The 20662-nt window shown below is 45.3% G+C and overlaps 1 protein-coding gene across 7 annotated transcripts in view; it reads right to left on the bottom strand.

The window, feature by feature from the left end:
* The window catches only part of PTPN21 (protein tyrosine phosphatase non-receptor type 21), an 89906-nt gene that overhangs the window by 6268 nt on the left and 62976 nt on the right, over positions 1-20662 (bottom strand). For 4 of the 7 annotated variants that reach the window (XM_073998001.1, XM_005561979.4, XM_045396848.2 and 1 more), the window contains 5 exons: positions 14842-14902; positions 14131-14215; positions 7926-9358; positions 1904-2041; positions 492-713 (listed from right to left, as the gene is read on the bottom strand). In XM_073998001.1, the coding sequence (XP_073854102.1) occupies positions 492-713; positions 1904-2041; positions 7926-9358; positions 14131-14215; positions 14842-14902 (1939 nt within the window). The remainder of the gene's footprint in view (positions 1-491; positions 714-1903; positions 2042-7925; positions 9359-14130; positions 14216-14841; positions 14903-20662) is intronic. The other 3 variants (XM_073998002.1, XM_073998003.1, XM_073998004.1) reach the window with 1 other exon arrangement.

Raw genomic sequence — 20662 nt, forward strand, 5'->3', positions numbered from 1 at the left:
AACTAGCAATTCAGTGGCTCCCAGAAGAATTTGAGCTAAAAAGAGGTCTTCAGATTTAGAAGGACAAAGTTCTAAAGCCAGGCAACAGAAGGTCAAGGCTGTAGGGAGCCATGATCACACCACTGCACTCCACCAGTCTGGGTGACAGAGCAAGACTCCATCTCAAAAAAGGCAAAAGAAAAAAAGCCAGGCAAATAAGTGTGCCCTGAATCCTGCTAACAGTGCTGGGGGCAGAGTGGTTTCGCACATGGAGAGACATGACTTTGGCTCTGTCTGATAGACACTTTTTACCTAGCACTGGTGTGTGGATTTCCCAGCTTGTAGTACAGTTTGTCACAAATGTTCAAAACTAGAGTGTTTATCTAAAACAATAAAATGAAAATAAATTTTAAAATATCTGCATTCTAAACAGACATGAATACAATTCTTACCATTCTTGTAATTTAACTGAAACTGCATGTGCTGTTTATTACTTGAGGCGTTCCTCTCACCTTAATATGTGATGCATTGATGTAACCAGTGTTGTTTTCTTTAGTTGGGACCAACTCCACTCTCGCATTGTCATAAGGAAGAACATCTTGGAATCGATTTCTTTCTGCATTTTCAGGGAGTCGTGCTGTTGAGCACTCCCCATCAACTAGCCGTTTCTTAAGAATTCTTTCATATTCTGTGAATACCATTCCTTGTTCTAATCGTTGTTCCAGAATTTTACACTATAAAACAGAATATGTGGAATAACATGAATACAGCCACATGTCATGGCTACCTTTTGACTGTATATTTGAAATCTTGTTTTCTGCTTCACACCTAGCACTGTCTAATATTGAAAATTCTAGGTTGGGCACGGTGGCTCATGCCTGTAATCCCAGCACTTTGGGAGGCCAAAGAGGGAGGATCACTTGAGCCTAAGAGTTCAGGACCAGCCTGAGCAACACAGTGAGACCCTGTCTCTGCAAAAAATTAAAAAATGAGCCAGGTGTGGTGGTGCATGCCTGTGGTCCCAGCTACTTGGGAGGATGAGGCAAGAGGACTGCTTGAGTCCAGGAGGTTGAGGCTGCAGTGAACCGTGAGGTTCACTATCTCAAAAAAATCAAAACAAATCAAAACAAAAACAAAATTCTAGGTGAAAACAAAGTTAAAATTTTAACAAGTCACAACAACAAGAATTAAAAGAACAAAGACAATCATTTTGGTGAGAAATATAATGCAAAGTTTTGTTTAAAGTTGAAAATTGGCCTAAAGAAATTTGTTTAATTCATTTTCTCTAGATCTGTGGTCAATTTTGTGACCCCTAATAGATGGAATTCTCCTGGGGAACAGTAAATCTAGGGGACGGATAATGAGTTCCAACATCTATGAACACGTGTTTTCATTTTATATCATACGACATATAAAAGACTAAAGCAGTAGGAAATATTGGAAACTACCTCCAGGATCCCGTTGTAAAGCAAATGTATGCCTATCTGATTTTGATGTAATAAAAACTCTTAGAAAATACACCTCAGGCACAAAAGGAAGTTTTGAAAAACTGAGAAACTACTCTCGAGATAAATTTTCAATATAATAAAAGTCAGTGTCTACTGTCTTTCCTATGTATGCTCCTGTATTTTTGTAGATTTCTTCTCACTTTAAGGCCATCAAAATCAAGACTGCCCCAAAAGGCCAAGAGAAGGTAAAAAAGAACACTGAGAAACAAACAAAAAATCAGCATTCAAACCTGAAATTATCTATAGACATTAGCTATACATTTGCCCCAATTTTGAGGACCATATTACAAAATTCCTTAACAATCATTTATTATTAAATTGCGTTAGAAAATTCACCAAAATCTCATGAAGGCATCTGCGTAGTATTTACCGGTTGTTCCAGAGAAGGCGCAAAGCCCCGTGTGTCCCATACGTACCCTTTCATCATTTGTTGCTCTGGTAGCCACTTCCTTTCCTTCATCAGGCAGAGGCACTCGAGATAGGGAGAGTCCGTTTAGGGCAGCCAGTTTAAGAGGACCAATTTTTTTTGCATCTACTCGAGTCTTTTTCATTCCCTGTAAAAGAATTTATATGTATATATGAAACATACACAAATACAACCCCTGTGAAAAGAAATGTCAACGCACTGAAGACCAGGAACACACAAAGGGAGTGTTCTCCTTTCACAATAAACCCAGAAAGATTACACTCCTTCACACACCACTTGTTTACCAAACATTAGTGGGAAGACATTCCTTTCAAGGCCAAAGCCCTGATAAGTCTTCCAGATAGAAGGTTTTGAAACACGATTGGTTACAAAGTTCTGTTGTAATGAAAGGTGAGGCTCCAGGCAGACCGCATTCCTTTTTTTTTAAAACAAGACAGACATAAAAAATCAGCTGAAGTCCAAAAACAAAACAAAACAAAAAGCTTTAAATGCAATCACTTGACTATAATAAGCTTTTATTGTTTGTTTTTTTGTTTTTGTTTTTTTGAGACAGGGTCTTCACTCTGTCACCCAGGCTGGATGGAATGCAGTGGCACCATCCTAGCTCACTGCAGCCTCAACCTCTAGTCTCAAACAATCCCACCTGAACCTCCCGAGTACCTGGGAATACCAGCACATGCCACCATGCCCAACTAATCTCTGTGTTTTTGGTAGAGATGGGGTCTCACTATGTTGCCCAGGCTGGTCTCAAACTCCCAAACTTAAGCAATCCTCCTGTGGTGGCCTCCCAAAGTGCTCGAGATTACAGGCATGTGCCACCATGCCTGGCCAGCTTTTACAATTTTTAAAATATATAAATTCTTTAAGTCATTCTGAAAAAATTAAATGCTTTCTGCAGCAGCCCCCTTTGTGTGTTGAAGCTCCCTCCTCCTATGCTACTCTGCGTTCTAGCGTGGACTTGGATGACCCGGGTTAGATCACGCTACCTCTCAGAATGGCTACATTTTTAAACAAGGAAAATAAAACAGAGCTAAAATCTCCATCATGACACCAGGAGGACAGGACAGAACAGAAGGCATCAACAAAATCTTATCTCCTGAAATCAGGTGCTTCCTGAAGTTATTATTAGAGCATGATTTTCCTCTCTGAGAATAATAAGCATAAGAACGCTAAGTTGACCAGGCGCGGGGGCTCACACCTGTAATCCTAGCATTTTGGGAGGCCGAGGCAAGCGGATCATGAGGTCAGGAGATTGAGACCATCTTGGCCAACATGGTGAAACCCCATCTCTACTAAAAATACAAAAATTAGCTCAGCAGGGTGGCGCATGCCTGTAGTCCCAGCTACTAGGGAGGCTGAGGCAGGAGAATGGCTTGAACCCGGGAGGCGGAGATTACAGTGAGCTGAGATCGTGCCACTGCACTCCAACCTGTGGGCAGAGTGAGACTCCGTCTCAAAAAACAAATGCTAAGTTTCGTTGGATATACTGCACTTCCTTGGAAGACATCAATATAATGAGTAGCCCCAACTGGAAAAAAATGGTTCTGCCCTGTAAACAAAATCAGTGTTACTCCAGCTCTCTCAACCTGTAACAGGCCAGGAAGCCCCATGATAATGGCGCAAGAACAGAGGGAAAAGGCATCTTGGTAAGAGAGGAAAAAATCCTAAAAGATTGCTGCTGTAATTGGAGACTATGATTGGTACCTAACTCAAAAAGCTAAATGGATTAATTTTTAATTTTATAATTCATATTTGATAATGAGCTCCCCACATAATGCAGTCTAGACTAGAAGCAGCAGAGGCCTGGGTTCACATGTGGCCTCTAACTGACCAACTTCTTTCAGGCAAGTCACTTTTCCTCTGTAAGCCTCACCTAGACAGAAAGAGACAGATACACTCAGACACAGGCATACAGACTAAAAAGTTCCTGCTTAGGCTGAAATTTAATGGTTCTAACGTGCAGAAAACAGTGATGTGCTGGTAATATTTAACACTGGCTCTTGGAAGGAAGTTTTGATTGGTGTTTGCCCATATCCATGGTGTAAATACTCCCATCACAGCCAATTTCAAACTGTTAATGTCACATCAGTTGGCTCACAAGATTCCTGAAAATTTAAGTCGGCTCTTGCCAGCCAATACGAGCTAGCTCCCGCACTTCTCTACTTGAAAATGACTCAAAATATCCCACACTGGGACACGCTGGATAAAGTTGATTGGCTGTGAGGTCAGTTCAAAGCCAGTATTGGAAGAATGTTGTATGTAATCAAAACTAGCCTGGAATATGCCTTAATTAGCCCTTAGAATATAAGCATAGGATTTTAATGCATACCCTGCACAGTGATTTCTTATGTGAGAACCACTGCACTAAAGGGTACAACAAAAAGAAAATCTTTATGGCCGGGCGCGGTGGCTCAAGCCTGTAATCCCAGCACTTTGGGAGGCCGAGACGGGCGGATCACGAGGTCAGGAGATCGAGACCATCCTGGCTAACACAATGAAACCCCGTCTCCACTAAAAAATACAAAAAAATTAGCCGGGCGTGGTGGCGGCGCCTGTAGTCCCAGCTACTCGGGAGGCTGAGGCAGGAGAATGGCGGGAACCCGGGAGGCGGAGCTTGCAGTGAGCCGAGATCGCGCCACTGCACTCCAGCCTGGGCGACAGAGCGAGACTCCGCCTCAAAAAAAAAAAAAAAAAGAAAATCTTTATGTAGATGTATGAGCACCCAAACCAGTCTGCCTTTAAGATAACAATCAGGTTGCTGGAGGTGGAGATGGGTGGAGAATTCTAAAATCATTCCTACTTGTCTGCAGTTTATTTCACTGTTTTTAATACTAAACCTCCATAACCTTAATTCACATTAGGAAATTTGTTGTAACGATTAAGATAATGGCAACCCCATGTTACTATGAAAGGTCAGAGGAGACAACAGGGGATTGGCCTCTTCCACTCTCGAAAACCATTAAGTTCAATGTATGATGCCACCTCACAGTAATGTTAATATTGACTAAGCTCTTTCAATGTGCCAGAACCTCATTTTATTCCCCCAACAATTCTCTGGGGTCCTCTCATTGACAAACGTAAAAGCTGAGTCACAGAGAGATTAAATAGCTTGTCTGAGGCCACATGGCTGCCTCTTTTACAAGGTAATCAGTGTCAAAACAAATAAAAGCAAATCTTTGGTTAAAATCAGTTATGCTGAATCATATAATTCAGGAGGTATTTTTTCATGCCTAACTGCATGTGGGACATAATGCCATGAAGCAGGCAGAGCAGGGATGACCGTCCTCGTGATCTGAGGTTATCTGATGTGGAAGCTGAGGTTCTGACGCATGAAGGGTCCTGACCGTGTCACCAAGAACTAACAAATGGCAGGCTCTAGACTCAGCCCCAAGGTTCTTAACTCGTAGGACCTCTGCTCTTTCCTCGTGACCACAGTTGCCGTACCCATTCTTTAAGTAGAATCCTGTAAGCAAAAAGGACCAAAACCATAATCCAATCACATAATTTTACTATTATTGTGGTCTTAAAAGTCAATGGGAGAGAAAAGTTCTTTTAAGAGAACCAAATTGATCAACGTCCTCAGATTTAACTGAACCTACCAGACCCCATTCAAAACATACAGGGATAAAATAGGCCTGAGTACTTAGCTCTACTCAATTAGCATTTGCGGAAAGTACTTGAGTCACCATAAAAACAGACAGTTCTTAATGCAATGGGAAGGGTGTGAAGTATTAAAGGACTCTGTCCAGCTGGCTCTGGGATTCAGGTAGAGTTACTTTGGAAAATCTACCCACATCTTATCCCTGAATCACTGCTCCCTACACTCTTAAATCTGTGTCCGCTGAAGGCATTGACCTTTACTGTTCAGGTACGTGAGTCATGTTGTACACTTGTGAAAAACTTAAAAATCAACTTAAAATTCAAACCCAAAATTTACTGAAAGCAAGCAAATTTAGGCCAGGTGTGGTGGCTCACACCTGTAATCCCAGCACTTTGGGAGGCTGAGGCAGGCAGATCACAAGGTCAGGAGATGGAGACCATCCTGGCTAACACGGTGAAACCCCTTCTCTACTAAAAATATAAAAAATTAGCTGGGTATGGTGGCGGGTGCCTATAGTCCCAGCTACTCGTGAGGCTGAGGCAGGGGAATCGCTTGAACCCGGGAGGCAGAGGAGGCAGTGAGGCGAGATCGCACCACTGCACTCCAGCCTGGGCAACAGAGCAAGACTCTTCTCAAAAGAAAAAAAAAAAAAGCAAATTTAAATCTATGGTACTTTTTTTGTTAAGTAGGTTTTTGTACATTAATCTCTCTCATAAGCACTATAATAGTGTGGGTTTTTTCCTGTTTAGCAAGATGTTTGCAGCATCTTAAAGGATCTCATACACTAGGCCAGAACCACACTTGAAATGAGCCCTCCTGTCTGAGTTTGCAATTTAGCAGCGATGTGGGGAGGAGAACCCTAGTTGCCAGGACACTGGAAGCCAATGGAAGATACGATGGAGGCCCTAATTAAGTTAGCCTGGCTCAAGTGCGGGGCATGAGGAGTGGAGATGTGGGCCAGGAAAAGCTGGAAGCCTGAGCACTGCAACAAAATAACTTCGGGTGGACACACTTCATCACAAGGCCACAAATGCTTAGTCCCAGGTTGAGGACGGAGTTTAAAAGTTTCAGTGAAAGCCGGGCGCGGTGGCTCAAGCCTGTAATCCCAGCACTTTGGGAGGCCGAGACGGGCGGGTCACGAGGTCAGGAGATCGAGACCATCCTGGCTAACACGGTGAAACCCCATCTCTACTAAAAAATACAAAAAAAAAAAACTAGCCGGGCGAGGCGGCGGGCGCCTGTAGTCCCAGCTACTCGGGAGGCTGAGGCAGGAGAATGGCCTAAACCTGGGAGGCGGAGCTTGCAGTGAGCTGAGATCCGGCCACTGCACTCCAGCCTGGGCGACAGAGCCAGACTCCCTCTCAAAAAAAAAAAAAAAAAAGTTTCAGTGAAAGACTAGCAAGGCTTCAACAGGTAATTATGACTTAATAGAATATATACAGTATACTTCAATGCAGAACATACATTGACAATGTAGATGATAACAGAACGGGCTGCTAAGTATGGGTTTAAAATTCCAGTTCAGTCACTCACTAGTCATATGACCTTGAAAAGTTAGTTAATATCTAAGTCTGTTTCTTCAACTATAAAACAGGCATAACAATAGGCTTACTGTAAATAGGCCAGAAAAGTAGAGGAAATACTTGGCCCATGGTAAATGCTCCAAGGATGGCAGCTAGAGATGATGCTATTATGCTTTTTTATATTTTGCTTCAAAGTAGGTAAAAAGTGCTTAATTCATATTTATTTATTAGGCCGAATATTAAAGAATTGCATCTTCTACAAGGGACTTTCCTTAGATTCTCAGTTGAATTCATCTTTCTTTTAAATTTAAGAAACCTGGACGTCTCAGGATTTGCCTTGACAAAGTACCACCTTCCCAACTCCAGGATCACTCTGGAGAATCACAGCCAAGATATGTAAGCTATATCCACACACACTCCAACCTGGAGAATTATATTAGGATTGGGAACACTTTCCTGGATGCTTTTCTCAGGTATCTCTTCAACAAACTAAACAAATACTGTGGGTGCCGCATCACCCACAGTATTTTTAATGGGTGGCTAAAGCAATCCTGCCTAAAGTCATGAAACCTTAACTGTCTTTCCCTTAACACTGCGTCACTAAAACCTTTCATCTTTTCCATTCCTTTCGACAAAGCCCTGTGAATTTACCTTTTCACTTCATCTATAATAATCTCCAGTAAAACCACTAAAATTCAAGTGGATCCCCACGATTTCCATATGTAAATTTCAATGTGTTCAAAATTAGACAAAAAGACAGTGACGTGGGGGAATGAAGAACGTTAGAAGAACAAGAGGAGCTGAAAAACACGGGACGTGATGAGTGAAAGAACCGCCAGGGCGAAGGCGCAGTCCCCTGGCCGGGCACTGCTCGCCGCGTGGCTTACCCCCAGGGGCGGGAGCCCTTCCACGATGTTCTTCTTCCCAGAGAGGAGGTCCGACACCGGCCTCTTCTTCAGGGAGTCCCTCCGGGCTCGGTAGCGGCCAGACGTGGTGAGGTCGGACTCCGACATAGAGGGCGTCAGCAGCCCGTCTCTCCAGGGCCGCCGGGCCTCTGCGGTCGTGCCGACGGGACTGCTGTCCATCATCCTCTTCTCCGAGTCCGGGACGTGGGCCTTGGGCTCGAGGATGTGCAGGGGCCCGGCGAGCAGGGCGCGAGGGCAGCCAGGTGGGTCCTGGGTCAGGCCAGGCCGGGGCTCGCGCGCACGTCCAGGGGGCGCCCGGGCCCCGCTCTCCTCCTCGAAGTCCTCGTCCTCTTCCTCCTCGCTGCTGTGGATCAGCATGGTGGCGTCTGACAGGGACTTCTCATGGCCGTATCTCAAACCCTCCGCCTCCTCCTGCCCTTCCCGCTTCGTTCTCTCGGTGAAAACGCTGGGCTGGGAGCCCGCCGAGAGGGCTCGCGGCACCACCTCCGCCGCCGACGCGGACAGCGTCCGCTCCTTGAGCCGCAGGCCCTCCAGGCAGTGGCTGAGCCCGGCCACCTCGATGCTGTTCCGCTTGTGCAGCTGCGCGTGGCGCGCGGCGGTGAGGGGCTCGCTGACTTCCTGCAGCGAGTGCGCCACGGGCAAGCTGTCCTCCTGGAACGTCTGCACCGAGTGGTGCACGCGCCGCGTGATGAGGTCGGGGTTGCTACTGCTGATGTACAAGTGGCGGGACAGGTCGGGCGTGCTGTTGGCTGGCCTGGGGGGCGGGTAGGGTGGGGGTGGCCGGTACACCTGCGTCCGCATGATGTTGGGGGCCGGGTAGTCCTGCGCCTGCAGCTGCGCGTTCGTCAGCTCGGGCACGCTGACCGCGCCCACCACGGGCCGCCGCTCGGCGGGGTAGGGGTAGGGAGACTGGCTGTGGAAGCTGTAGCTCAGGCTGAACGGGCAGTGCGCCGTCGGCGGCGAGGGGAGCTGCGCGTGCTCGCGGATCTCGGGCTGGCTGTAGACCAGCGCCGCGGGCCTGCTGTAGGCGTACGAGCTGCCGATGTTGAGGTTTCGCAGCGAGTGGCTCTGCCGTTCCGCATGCACCAGGCCCCTGTTGAGCTGCTTCATCACAGTCTCATAGTCTGGGGTGGGGCGGTAGGACGGGGGTATCAGGGCGCTGTGCCGATGGGATGGGACGTAGTCAGGCCTCATGACGTCACTCCCGGTGATGCTTGGGTTGGACGACATCGGCGAGGGCTGCAAGTAGGGCTGAGGATTATTTAAGGAGTTGGTGCTGTGTGCGCTGTAGACACTGCCGTTACGAATCCGACCATTGAAGTCAATCTGGGCTCTATCCAAGCTTGTCTGAGAGTGACAGTAGTATCCGTTCTGGTTGGGCACAAAGAGGTTATCTAGAAAAAGAATAAGTTCAAAATGAGATTTTTTTTAATTGGACTAATTACTCCAACCAAATATTGAGATCGGCCCTTACCTCTGAGGACATTTGAACACAGCTTGTAAAAATCCATGCTAAAATGACCTAGCTTTAGCCACACTATCTGAGTGACCCTGGGAGCTTCGGCTTCCTCATCTATAGGATGGGGGTGGCTCTGCCTACTTAAGGGGTGGCATTCATTGGGTGACAAAGTAAGACCCTGTCTTAAACCACACACACAGCAGACTAGCAGACTTTTTGGTACTCTGGGGAAGCTGAGGCAGAGATACCATTCAAGGCACTGGGCTGGGGACTCTCTTCCCTGGGTAGGGATGTGGCCTTGCTGCTGCTGAGCCAGTTCAAGCACCGACTGTCTGTAAGCATTTCCTTAACTGGAATTTTTGATTGTTCTTCCCAAATGAATACACAAGCTTCGACTGTAAAAGGGTAATGGTATAGCAGGATCTGAGCTGCTCTGGTCCAACAGTGTCACCAGCAGCCACACAGCCCATAAAGTGTCCAGAGCCAAGAGGAGTCACATTAAAACAGCTGCAGCTGCCCCCTGCCCTGGCTCCCATGTTTCAGGAAGATTCAGACCTGCAGCTAACAGAATCAGTTTAACCTAATCTTACAATAGCTATGCATGTGTCCCTGCCCAGGGATGACAGGGGCCATGTTTCTTCTAGTCAATTTGTAGCTCACCTGCCTTCTGTTACTGAGGATGATTTCTAACCCTAGATGATTTCTAACACTCAGCAGCCAACTCCTTCAAATAACAATTTCCTCTGAAAGGCATTATTTGTGCTTCAAAATCTCCACAGTGATTTAAGTGATACTTAATATGCCACAACCCGGTGGGTACACTTTATTCTGGTGGCACATAAGGCTGTGAGGAAATAGCATTCAAACCTCCATGGTATTCTTCTGCTGACACACAGCACTTCCTTGTCACTGTGCTTTCCTTGTCTATGCAAAGCTTGGTCGTGGCTCCATCTCTGCAATCCCACTTTTCTCACTGCTGTCACAGCTCGGGCCCCTACCCCAGGCTTGTCTGAACTAGCTCTATATCCACCTAGTCTCCCTGCTTCTGCACCCCACAAACCATCTAGCCATTTATGGTACTGTTATGTGGAAAAGGCAATACTGAGAATAGAAGGGGAAAAAGACGGTTGGAATACAGGCACGAAAAGGGGAAAGGTATGCATGAAATCACCATAATTCAAGGAAGGGAGAAGAGATAAAAGGTTACAGGAGTCCAGAAGAAGGAATGGTCATTTCCAGCCTGGGTGGGGTTGATGGGGACAAGGAAGAGAGAACCAAGAACCACCTCGCAGAAGATATGGCAGTTAAGGGGACTTGAGGGGTAAGTGGGTGAGGTGGGCATGTCCAGCTTCCATCAGAAGTGAGGTCTCTCAACCTCTCAGAGCAGGCAGGATTATGCCTCCTCACCCCTTGATACCAGGCACAGCAATGCGACTAGTAATGGTCAAGGGAAAGTGTACAGAGAGTTAAAAGCCAGCTTCCAGGCTGTCTTCCAACTGCAACACTGACCAACAAACAACGTTCCAGAGAGAAGAGGCTCTCCAGCTCAAGCTCCTACTGCAGACTCATAGGGGGCAGAGCCCTCCTGCTAGTGCAGTGTGCAATGGACAGGTGACCCTTACTATTACTTCCCTGAGAGTTTGGAATGGAATATTTTCTCAGCACAGCATAGCCCTGCCTATCTGGTCTGGATGGCATGTGAACAGAAGGGTGCATGAGGTAAGGGCACCTGGGGGTGCAGAGCAGCACTGGCAAAGCCAGGGAGCACCCCCCGGAAAGATGGGGTGGCTGGAGTGTCAGATAGCTACAGAGGAGTAAAATAACTTGGGAAGTAAGGTTAGAAGAGCAGGCTCAGTGAATATTGTGTGAAGTCTCGAACACTAGGCAAAAGAATGATCCTGTAGCTGGGGGCGGTGGCTCATGCCTATAACACCAGCACTTTGGGAGGTGAGGCAGGCAGATCACCTGAGGTTGGGAGTTCAAGACCAGCCTGACCAACATAGAGAAACCCCATCTCTACTAAAAATACAAAATTAGCTGGGCGTGGTGGCGTGCCTGTAATCCCAGCTACTTGGGAGGCTGGGGCAGGAAAATCACTTGAACCCAGGAGGTGGAGGTTGCAGTGAGCTAAAATCACACCACTGCACTCTAGCCTGGGCAATATAAGCGAAACTCTGTCTCCGAAAAGAAAAGAAAAGAAAAGAAAAAAGAAAAGAAGAAAAAAGAAAAGAAAAGAAAAGTTAAGTTAAATGTGGATGAGACCCCTGGGAAGCTCACAGAGGGAGGGAAGAAGCCACAGGACAGACCTGCAGGGCACACCAAACAATACTGATGGGAAGGAGGAGGGAAAAACCCAGCATGCCAGAAGGAGAGTTTCCAGAAGGTACAAAGGCTTGAACGTGATGGTGAGGGGATGCGGGGGTGCTGGGAGCCTTGGAGAGGGCCGCTTTAACAGAGTGGCAAAGGCAGAGGAGTGGGCGGTAACCAGCAAGCAGAAGCAGCACACAGAGAATACTCTTAGAAGTCAGTGAGAAAGGACGGGCGCGGTGGCTCACGCCTGTAATCCCAGCACTTTGGGAGGCTGAAGTGGGCGGATCACGAGGTCAGGAGATCGAGACCACCCTGGCTAACATGGTGAAACCCTGTCTCTACTAAAAATATAAAAAATTAGCCGGGTGTGGTGGCGGGGGCCTGTAGTCCCAGCTACTCGGGAGGCTGAGGCAGGAAAACGGCGTGAACCTGGGAGGCGGAGCTTGCAGTGAGCTGAGACCCCACTACTGCACTCCAGCCTGGGTGACAGAGCGAGACTCCGTCTCAAAAAAAAAAAGAAGTCAGTGAGAAAGGAAAGCAGATCGCTCAAACCATCACTTAAAGCGAGGAGAACAAACAATATTAGGATGTTTATAGACGGAGGAAAGAGAATGAATGGTGAAATGAGACAATGCAGAGAACAGCCAGGTCCCGGAAGTGGGAGGGGCCAGGATTGCAAGTACCAGACAAGGGCAGGGCGCGAGAGGAAGGAAATAGAAGAATATGGTGAGGGGGGCACTCTAGGGCTCTACATCCAAAGCCCTGCTCCCTACTACCCACCTCACTGCATGAAAACGCTCATCTTTACACCAGGGCCGACACAAACAATAGTCACATCCCACCTTCTGGTCCCTTCATGCATCACTCCCTACTAGTTCCTTACCCAAGAGGGAACCTGGACCACTCTACTCTCCAAACACGCACTGCTTCATTCTGTGCATGGCGTTCACTATCCCCAAAACTAGGAACAGCAACCCCAGTCAAGTCCCTGCCTTTCTACCTGCCGAAATCCACCCATCTTTTCAGATACAGAAAGTTCTTCTCAATCTCCCCAATGTGATGAGTCTCTCTTCCATTGAGAAGCATGGTAATTGCACATGCTGTCTCAGAAAAACTATCATATTCAAGTTATTTGTGCCAGGAGTGGTAGCTCAGGCCTATAATCCCAGCACTTAGAAAGGCAGAGGCAGGAGGACAGCCTGGGCCCAGGAGATTGAGACCAGCCTGAACAATATAGCAAGACCCCATTCTCCACAAAAAGGGGTTCAGGGGGAGAAAGACAAAGTTATTTGTGCACCTGTCTTATCTTCAACTATCAGATTCTAAGTTTTTTTTTTATTTTATTTTTTATTTTATTTGAGATAGTCTCCCTCTTTCATCCAGGCTGGAGTGCAGTGGTGCAGTCTTGGCTCACTGTAACCTCCACCCCCACCTTGGGCTTAAGCAATTCTCCCACCTCAGCCTCCTGAGTAGCCAGGACCACAGGCGCATACCACCAGGCCCAGTTTTTTTGTGTGTGTTTGTTTGTTTGTTTTTGATAGAGACTGGGTCTGGCCCTGTGGCCCAGGCTGAAGATAAGCTTCTTAAGATGTGGAAATACTCATCTGCATAAACCTCCTTAGCATTTGGTATAGCCCCACTGCTTAAACTTCAGTTTGGGAGTTTGTTACAAATACAATTCCTTATACTTCTCAAGTGAAAACTGCAGTAGTCACATGTTTAACTTTTACAATAGGAAAGCCTCTGGCAGGGGAAGAAAAGTAACCCTGGGAATTCTTTGTCAGACAGCAAAGAAGCACTTAAAGGCTAATAGAGTGGTGGTAAAAGGACATAGGAACTAGCTTGATAGTTTCCCATTGGCCAAATTTGAGATCAGTGGAGCATCAAAATTTGATACTGCTTTTTTTTACATATATTCAAGAACCCGAATATATGTGGTGGCTCACACCTGTAATCCCAGCAATCTGGGAGGCTGAGGGGGGGCGGATCACCTGAGGTCAGGAGTTTGAGACCAGTCTGGCCAACATGGCGAAATCTCATCTCTACTAAAAATTACAAAAATTAGCCAGGCATGGTGGCGCACCTGTAGTCCCAGCTACTTGGGAAGCTGAGGCACCAGAATCGCTTGAATCTGGTAGGTGGATGTTGCAGTGAGCTGAGACACGCCACTGCACTCTAGCCTGGGTGACAGATTCAGACTTTGTCTCAAAAAAAAAAAAAAAAAAAAAAAAAACTGAATATATTGGCTTCTTTTATGAATCCAGGATAGCTATTATCATGATGCAATTTGGGGTGCAACTTCAGCCAAAACCTGTCCAGGCTTCACAATCTCCAAGCATTCACAGATTTATCCATAGTAATAACTATGTAAGGCATGGCAGAAACAATGTACTTTACCTTGGGAAGAAGCATATGGTTCTGTATAATGTCCATTATAGTGCAGCTGTGGTGGTGGAGGCATCACGTAGGGCTGGGGTTTAGGCTAAGAAATGGAAAGTTGGACACAGGGTTAAAACACATTGCTTATGTAATACAGGTAAAGTTATTATCCACTGGATTCTTTCTGTTAAAAAAAAAAACTTCTGAAGGAATTAAATATATTATATATGGAAAATAAACATGAAGACACAGTAGTTCTTATCATATCTAGCATTTTCTATGTTTCCCCAAATGGCAATGCCAAGCCCTATGACTGATACCAAGGACATTAGGCTCCACAAGAAAATCTGCATCTAAAAAGCTAAGAGGAAGAAGGAATAGATACAGATTTCCTTGTATAAACATTTGAACATAAGAAGCTTATATGTATTATAATATCTTATTAAAGTCATCTAATATTTTAAATATATACCAACTTAGGATTACTCTTGGCCAACAGTCTAAGTTCTTAATATTAAGGTCAGACCTAATATTCAAATATGTATAATATAATAATATAAATACTAGATTAGACCTATGGGAAAAAATCACCATTTCTTTGGTTAAAAATGATGAAAGATCAATACACTTTTATGGTTCAAACTCAAAATTAACAGTATTAAAAGCATATTTTATTAAGGAAAAACATCACTAAAATATAAAAGCAATCATGTTTTCCTTGTTTCTTACCAGAGACATCCTTGAAGAAGACCTCCTCCTGATTGGGTTCACTGTGGCAGTCTGAGTTTGCCTATAAAATAGGATGTCTCTGAGAAGAGCACATACACACTGTCTCTTAAATTCTACCAAAACAAGATATAGAACGTAAAATAATAAATCTTCTAAGGCAAAAAAAAAGACAAGCTATCTAAGTCATGAAGTCAGAGAAAAGAAGGGAGTTTTTTGTTTTTAACCAAAAAAAAAAAAAAAAAAAAAAATAGCCGGGCGTGGTGGTATGCGCCTGTTTCTCTCTCAGTCCTTTCCTGCTACCCCAACCCCTCAACCTGCCCTGTGGCTTCAGGCTTCCCACACAGAGTCATCGCCTGGACCCACAAAGGGATCAGAGCATCTTTGCCAGGCCCATCCCAGTAAACCTTTGGATTAGCCGCAAGCAGTGGGGAAAGAGGCGAGGTTGTATCACCCACACACTTGCTGCAGGAAAAGTGGGATTCAGTGCAAATGCAAATGTGTTTCTCCTGTGCGCTGGGGAGCCCTGGATCTCTCCACTAACCTTCCTCCTGGGGAACCATCCACTGTCAACCCAGAAGCCTCATTCAAGCAGTAAGAACTGCCTTTAATTAAAAGTCTGTTAACCACAGACTACAAACATAATAAAGAAATGAATTTAGAATTTTAGTGACAAGAAACTACATTTCCAAGTGCAGTAAGCACGCTCCTGTAGTCCCAGCCTCTTGGGAGCATCTTGGGCCCAGGAGTTCAAGACCAGCCCAGACAACATAGCAAGACCCCATCTTTTAAAAAACTCAAATATAAAAAAAATTTCAAACATATATATTTGTAAAATCTACATTTCCTCTAAGGAACCAAGGGAAAGCAAGGCACAAGATTTGGCTCAGTAAGCCGATGGTAAACCCATTTACCTTTCTTTGCAAGAAATTTCTGATTTGTTTTGAATATATTTTTAAAAAAACACCTAAGGCCAGGCACAGTGGCTCACACCTGTAATCCCAAACTTTCAGAGGACAAGGCAGGTGGATCACCTGGAGTCAGGAGTTTGAGACCAGCCTGGCCAACATGGTGAAACCTCGTCTCTACTGAAAATACAAAAACTAGCTGGGAGTGGTGGTGGGTGCCTATAATCCCAGCTACTCGGGAGTCTGAGGCAGGGGAGTCACTTGAACCCAGGAGGCAGAGGTTGCGGTGAGGTGAGATTGCGCCATTGCACTCCAGCCTGGGCAACAAGAGCGAGATTCCAGTCAAAAAAAAAAAAGGCACCTAAATGTATTAGGGAGTGCTGACGAATACTTATCTGATAATGTGAGATTTTAAACTATTCGCATGGCAAGTTCTATGTTTAAATAAACAATAAGGTAAAAAAAGGAACAAGAAACAGAAAAGCCCATTTGTAACTATTGTTTTTAAATAAAGGCAAGATTTTTTTTTCTTCTGTGTGGTCAGTTTTACTGCAAGATCTGGGAACCTACACACATTGAATTCTTGGCTTTGTTGATGACATGTAGTTTGTCAAAGCACTTTTTCTTAGACCTTTTACCATCTATTCCTGGTTCATGTACTTATGTAACACATAATTACTGATTACAAAAATATTCTGTGACCTTTGGTTACGGTGTTCTAAGGACTAATTACTAGAAAATCCATCATGACAAAGTGAATATTCAATCCATTTAAGTAAATTTACCATAATATCAAGCCTCACGTCTCATAAATTAACATTACTCTTAACACTCTGAAAACTAGTATCTTATATTCAAAAACCCTGAATATTAGCTTATTTTTATAAGACTCTTGAGATAAAAAGAAAACCAGTACATACTAGTTTTAACATCAGGTGATTACAACTGCTTTTACTAGCTTTTATAAATAATTTCATATTCTTTGTTATTGGAAAGTATTCAGGCTGTTAATGAAAAATAAATGTCTCTTTTCCAAAAGATGTTCCATTCTTCCAGTACTTATTTTGGTGAGACAAGTCTGCGTGGTGTGTCTGGTTTTTTTTTAAAAAAAAAAAACAAATACTCCTTAACTGCACATTAATATATTCCTTAAAATTAGTACCCACAAATTAGCTGGATGTGGTGGCAGGTGTCTGTAATCTCAGCTACTCAGGAGGCTGGGGCAGGAGAATCGCTTGAACCAAAGGGGTGGAGGTTGCAGTGAGCCGAAATCACGCCACTGCACTCCAGCCTGGGAGACAGAGTGAGACTCCATCTCAAAAAAAAAAAAAAAAAAAAAAGATAGTACCCAGAATTTGAAGACACCGCATTTTTGCAGCCTTGAAATTTACTTTGGTTATTCTTCACTGTCAGGACTAGGTTTAGGCAAACTGGGTCCTCTGAATATGTGTTCAGTCTAGCAGAGACTCACTGTCCAGATGGACTGAACTTAAACTTTTAAAGTACTATAAATTCACAAGGGTTGCCGACAGAATTCTCTGTCAACAAACTCCAACAACATGTCTATAATTGCCCAGCCTGGGGCAAAAATAAAACACAAAACCCAAGGATGCAGAGCTTCAGCACATGGGCGGCCCTCCCACACTGATAGCTATCTTGGCACTCTTGCTGGCAGCACCCAGTGTGGAGGCGAATACTGCCCACTGTAGTAGCCGGCTCTACTAACAAAACAAACTACAAAAGCATGTACCTGCCAAAGTGCTTGACCCAGGCAGCCGCACCATCAGTTCTAATAGTCTAACCTTCTCTTTCTTCTTGGCGTTGTTCTAATAAATGCAGTTTACTCCGAGACCAGCTATCCTCAACTTGGCATATAAGAGAAAACCATGTAACTATTGGTTGTGGTTTCCAAACTTTTTGGGCAGTTACTATGTTGATGGGTACTGCTAAATAACTGAGAAGAAATCACTAGAATCTGTGCGCCAAAGAAGACAAAATAAAAATTAAAAAGGCTGAGCTAGGCATGGTGGCGTATGCCTGTGTAGTCCCAGCAACTTGGGAAGCTGAGGCAGGAGGATCCCTTGAATCCAGGAGTTCATGGCTGTAGTGCATTATGATCACATCTGTGAATTCCCACCATATTCCACCTGGGAAACTGAGACACTAGGACCTTGTGTCTTTAAAAAAAAAAAAGAAAAGAAAAAAGGCTGCCAGCCCAAGTAAAATCAATATTATGTATTGAAACTGTGCTAAGGACTGTACGTGATTATCTCGGGGAATGTGTACACCAACCCCACAAGGGAGGTCCAGTTATTATCCTGATTTTACAGATAAGGAAAGTGATACGTAGGTTCAGTAAGTTGCTCCTGGTCACATGGCAAACAAGTAGTAGAACCGGCATTTGAACCAGCAGGTCTGTCGGATTCCTGAGTGTATGTGTCTAACAATCATGTGTTCAACCTGCTCCCCGGCCCCAACTAATCTGTAAGCTCCATGGAGGCAAGATGTGGTATCCCTGGTGCCTTTGCTGAGCAAGTGAATGACTAACAAGTGAGGACTAAAGTGATGCTTATTACTAAGCATTTACAGCTGAGCTTATATTTCTAAGCCTCGTCTGAATTTTGCTTTTTAAGTTTCCTTTCTTATATGACGAAAGGGAGTTAAGATTTTGACAAACAAAAAAAATGCCATTGATAGCTCATAAACTAACAGATAGTTCAAGGAATAGATTCCTTCCTGTAATCCCAGGTACTTAGGAGGCTGAGATGTAAGGATCACTTGAGGCCAGGGGTTTATGACCAGCCTGGGCAACATAGCAAGACCCCATCTCTAAAAAACTAAAAAAAAAAAATTAGCCAGGCATGGTGGCACACACTTATAATCCTGGCTACTCCAGAAGCTGAGGGCTGAGGCCACTGGATCCCTTGAGCCCAGGAGTCTGAGGTTACAGTGAGCTATGATCACACCACTGCACTCCAACCTGGAAGACAGGGTAAGACCCCATCTCTTTAAAAAAAAAAAAAATGTGTTAGATGGTGGAAATACCTAGCAAATGTTTGTCTCAATGACTTACCTTTTGAGCTCACTATAGTAAGGGTAAGGAAGAATAAATGCTCTCCTTCCAGCCTACACTTGGGTAGACCAGGGCTACATCCAAGCTGCTTACAGGTCACTGACTTGGCTCTGAGATGCCTGTTCCTATTGTTCACCCCCCTACCAAATCCCACCTTAGGTGCAGCTTCCTGGCATTGTGGGCAGGGAGAGGAACAAAGCCGGCAGAGACCATCTCAGGTAACTGGGAAGGAATACTGATGGAGCGAGAGGCCCTGGCGTCACTTCAGCCCCATGACATGTGTGGTTTTCTTGTTTTTGGAGACAGGGTCTTGCTCTGTCGCCCAGGCTGGAGTGCAGTGGTGTGATCCTGGCTCACTGCAACCTCCACCTCCCAGGCTCAAGTGATTCTCCTGCCTCAGCCTTCCGAGCAGCTGGGATTATAGGCGCCCGCCACCATGTCTGGCTAAGTTTTGCATTTTTAGTAGAGATGGGGTTTCACCATGTTGGTCACGCTAATCTTGAACTCCTGGCCTCAGATAATCCACCTGCCTCAGCCTCCCAAAGTGCTGGGAACACAGGCATGAATCACCGCGCCCGGCCAACATGTGTGGTTTTCTAGGGCGACACTGACCTCTATCCATATAAGAACCCACTCAGAAAAAGCCGCTGCCTCTCCTCAGCTCCACCAGGGGTCCATGTCCCCATACCCAGAGGTCCCACTGTTTGGCCTTGTGGCTGCTCCTCCACTCCCCTCCCACCTCTTCCTGCCCTGCTCCTTCACATGGATCCATGGGAACTACTGGCTCCTCGCCACACTTCTGGGACTCAGGGGACTGGAATGGGATAGGGGCTGTTCCATCTTCTTTCAGACTTCCTATAGTCTCTTCAAGCCCTGCAGCAGGCCTAGAAGAAGACGGGGTAAATCCTTTCCCTTTCCAGGCAGGGCCTACTCCAGTCAGTCTCCTGATTACAAAAGTCTCCGGAACCAAGGTGGACACTGGCTGCTATGTTCACCGACACCCCTGAGCTGCAGGGAGCACTCACCAGCCATCTCACTGCACTCAGCGAGCGGCCTGCTGCGGTCTGAAATACAAGTTTCCCTTCTGGAGAAAGTCTCTTGAACCCTCTATCGCTTGGCTCTACAGGTTCAAGGATACCATCCTCACTTTCACTCACAGAAAAGTACAGGGGAGCCCCCTACACCAAGGGGCCTCTCAAGACTCCCCCACTCTCCCAGCCTTTTCCTTATATAAATCAGGGAGGGTGATTACAGCATGACCAGTTCTGGGGCTTGGAGTGAGAGACGGTGGGTTTGAAGCAGATTTCTGACCTAACGGGTTGACATTATTATCTCATTTAATTCCCAATTCGACCCTAAAGGAATATTAAGTATAAAAGTCTCATTATCCTGACTTTATAATTTTTAAAAGACAGATTGTTATCTATCTAACATTTTTAAGGTTTGGATAACGATCATTCTGTTATCTAAGGTACTTTGTTAGGGGGTGGAGAGGGAAGGCTGTTGGATCGTGCCATTGTGTAAATACTAAAATATAGTTATCTGGGTCAAGGTTAGATGAGTGACATAAAGCCATCCCAAACACCAATAAACTATAGATCAGGACTGCGGGTGAAGGGGACATCCTGGGATTACAGTTCCCCTTTCTGTGCAAGTCGAGTCTATCTCCTGGGCCACCAGTCACCCCAGCCCAAACCAGATGTCCAGAAGCCACTGTCCAGTTCCAGGCCAGCTGCAGTTTTGTTAAATGCCTATCACGCTTTAGTTTACCTATGTGGCCCATGACAACAAGTCTACCAATACTTCAGAATCATAATATTGGAACATGACTAAACAGTCTATA

This window comes from Macaca fascicularis, chromosome 7 (genome assembly GCF_037993035.2).
Source record: "Macaca fascicularis isolate 582-1 chromosome 7, T2T-MFA8v1.1".
In the NCBI taxonomy this organism is placed as follows: Eukaryota; Metazoa; Chordata; class Mammalia; order Primates; family Cercopithecidae; genus Macaca; species Macaca fascicularis.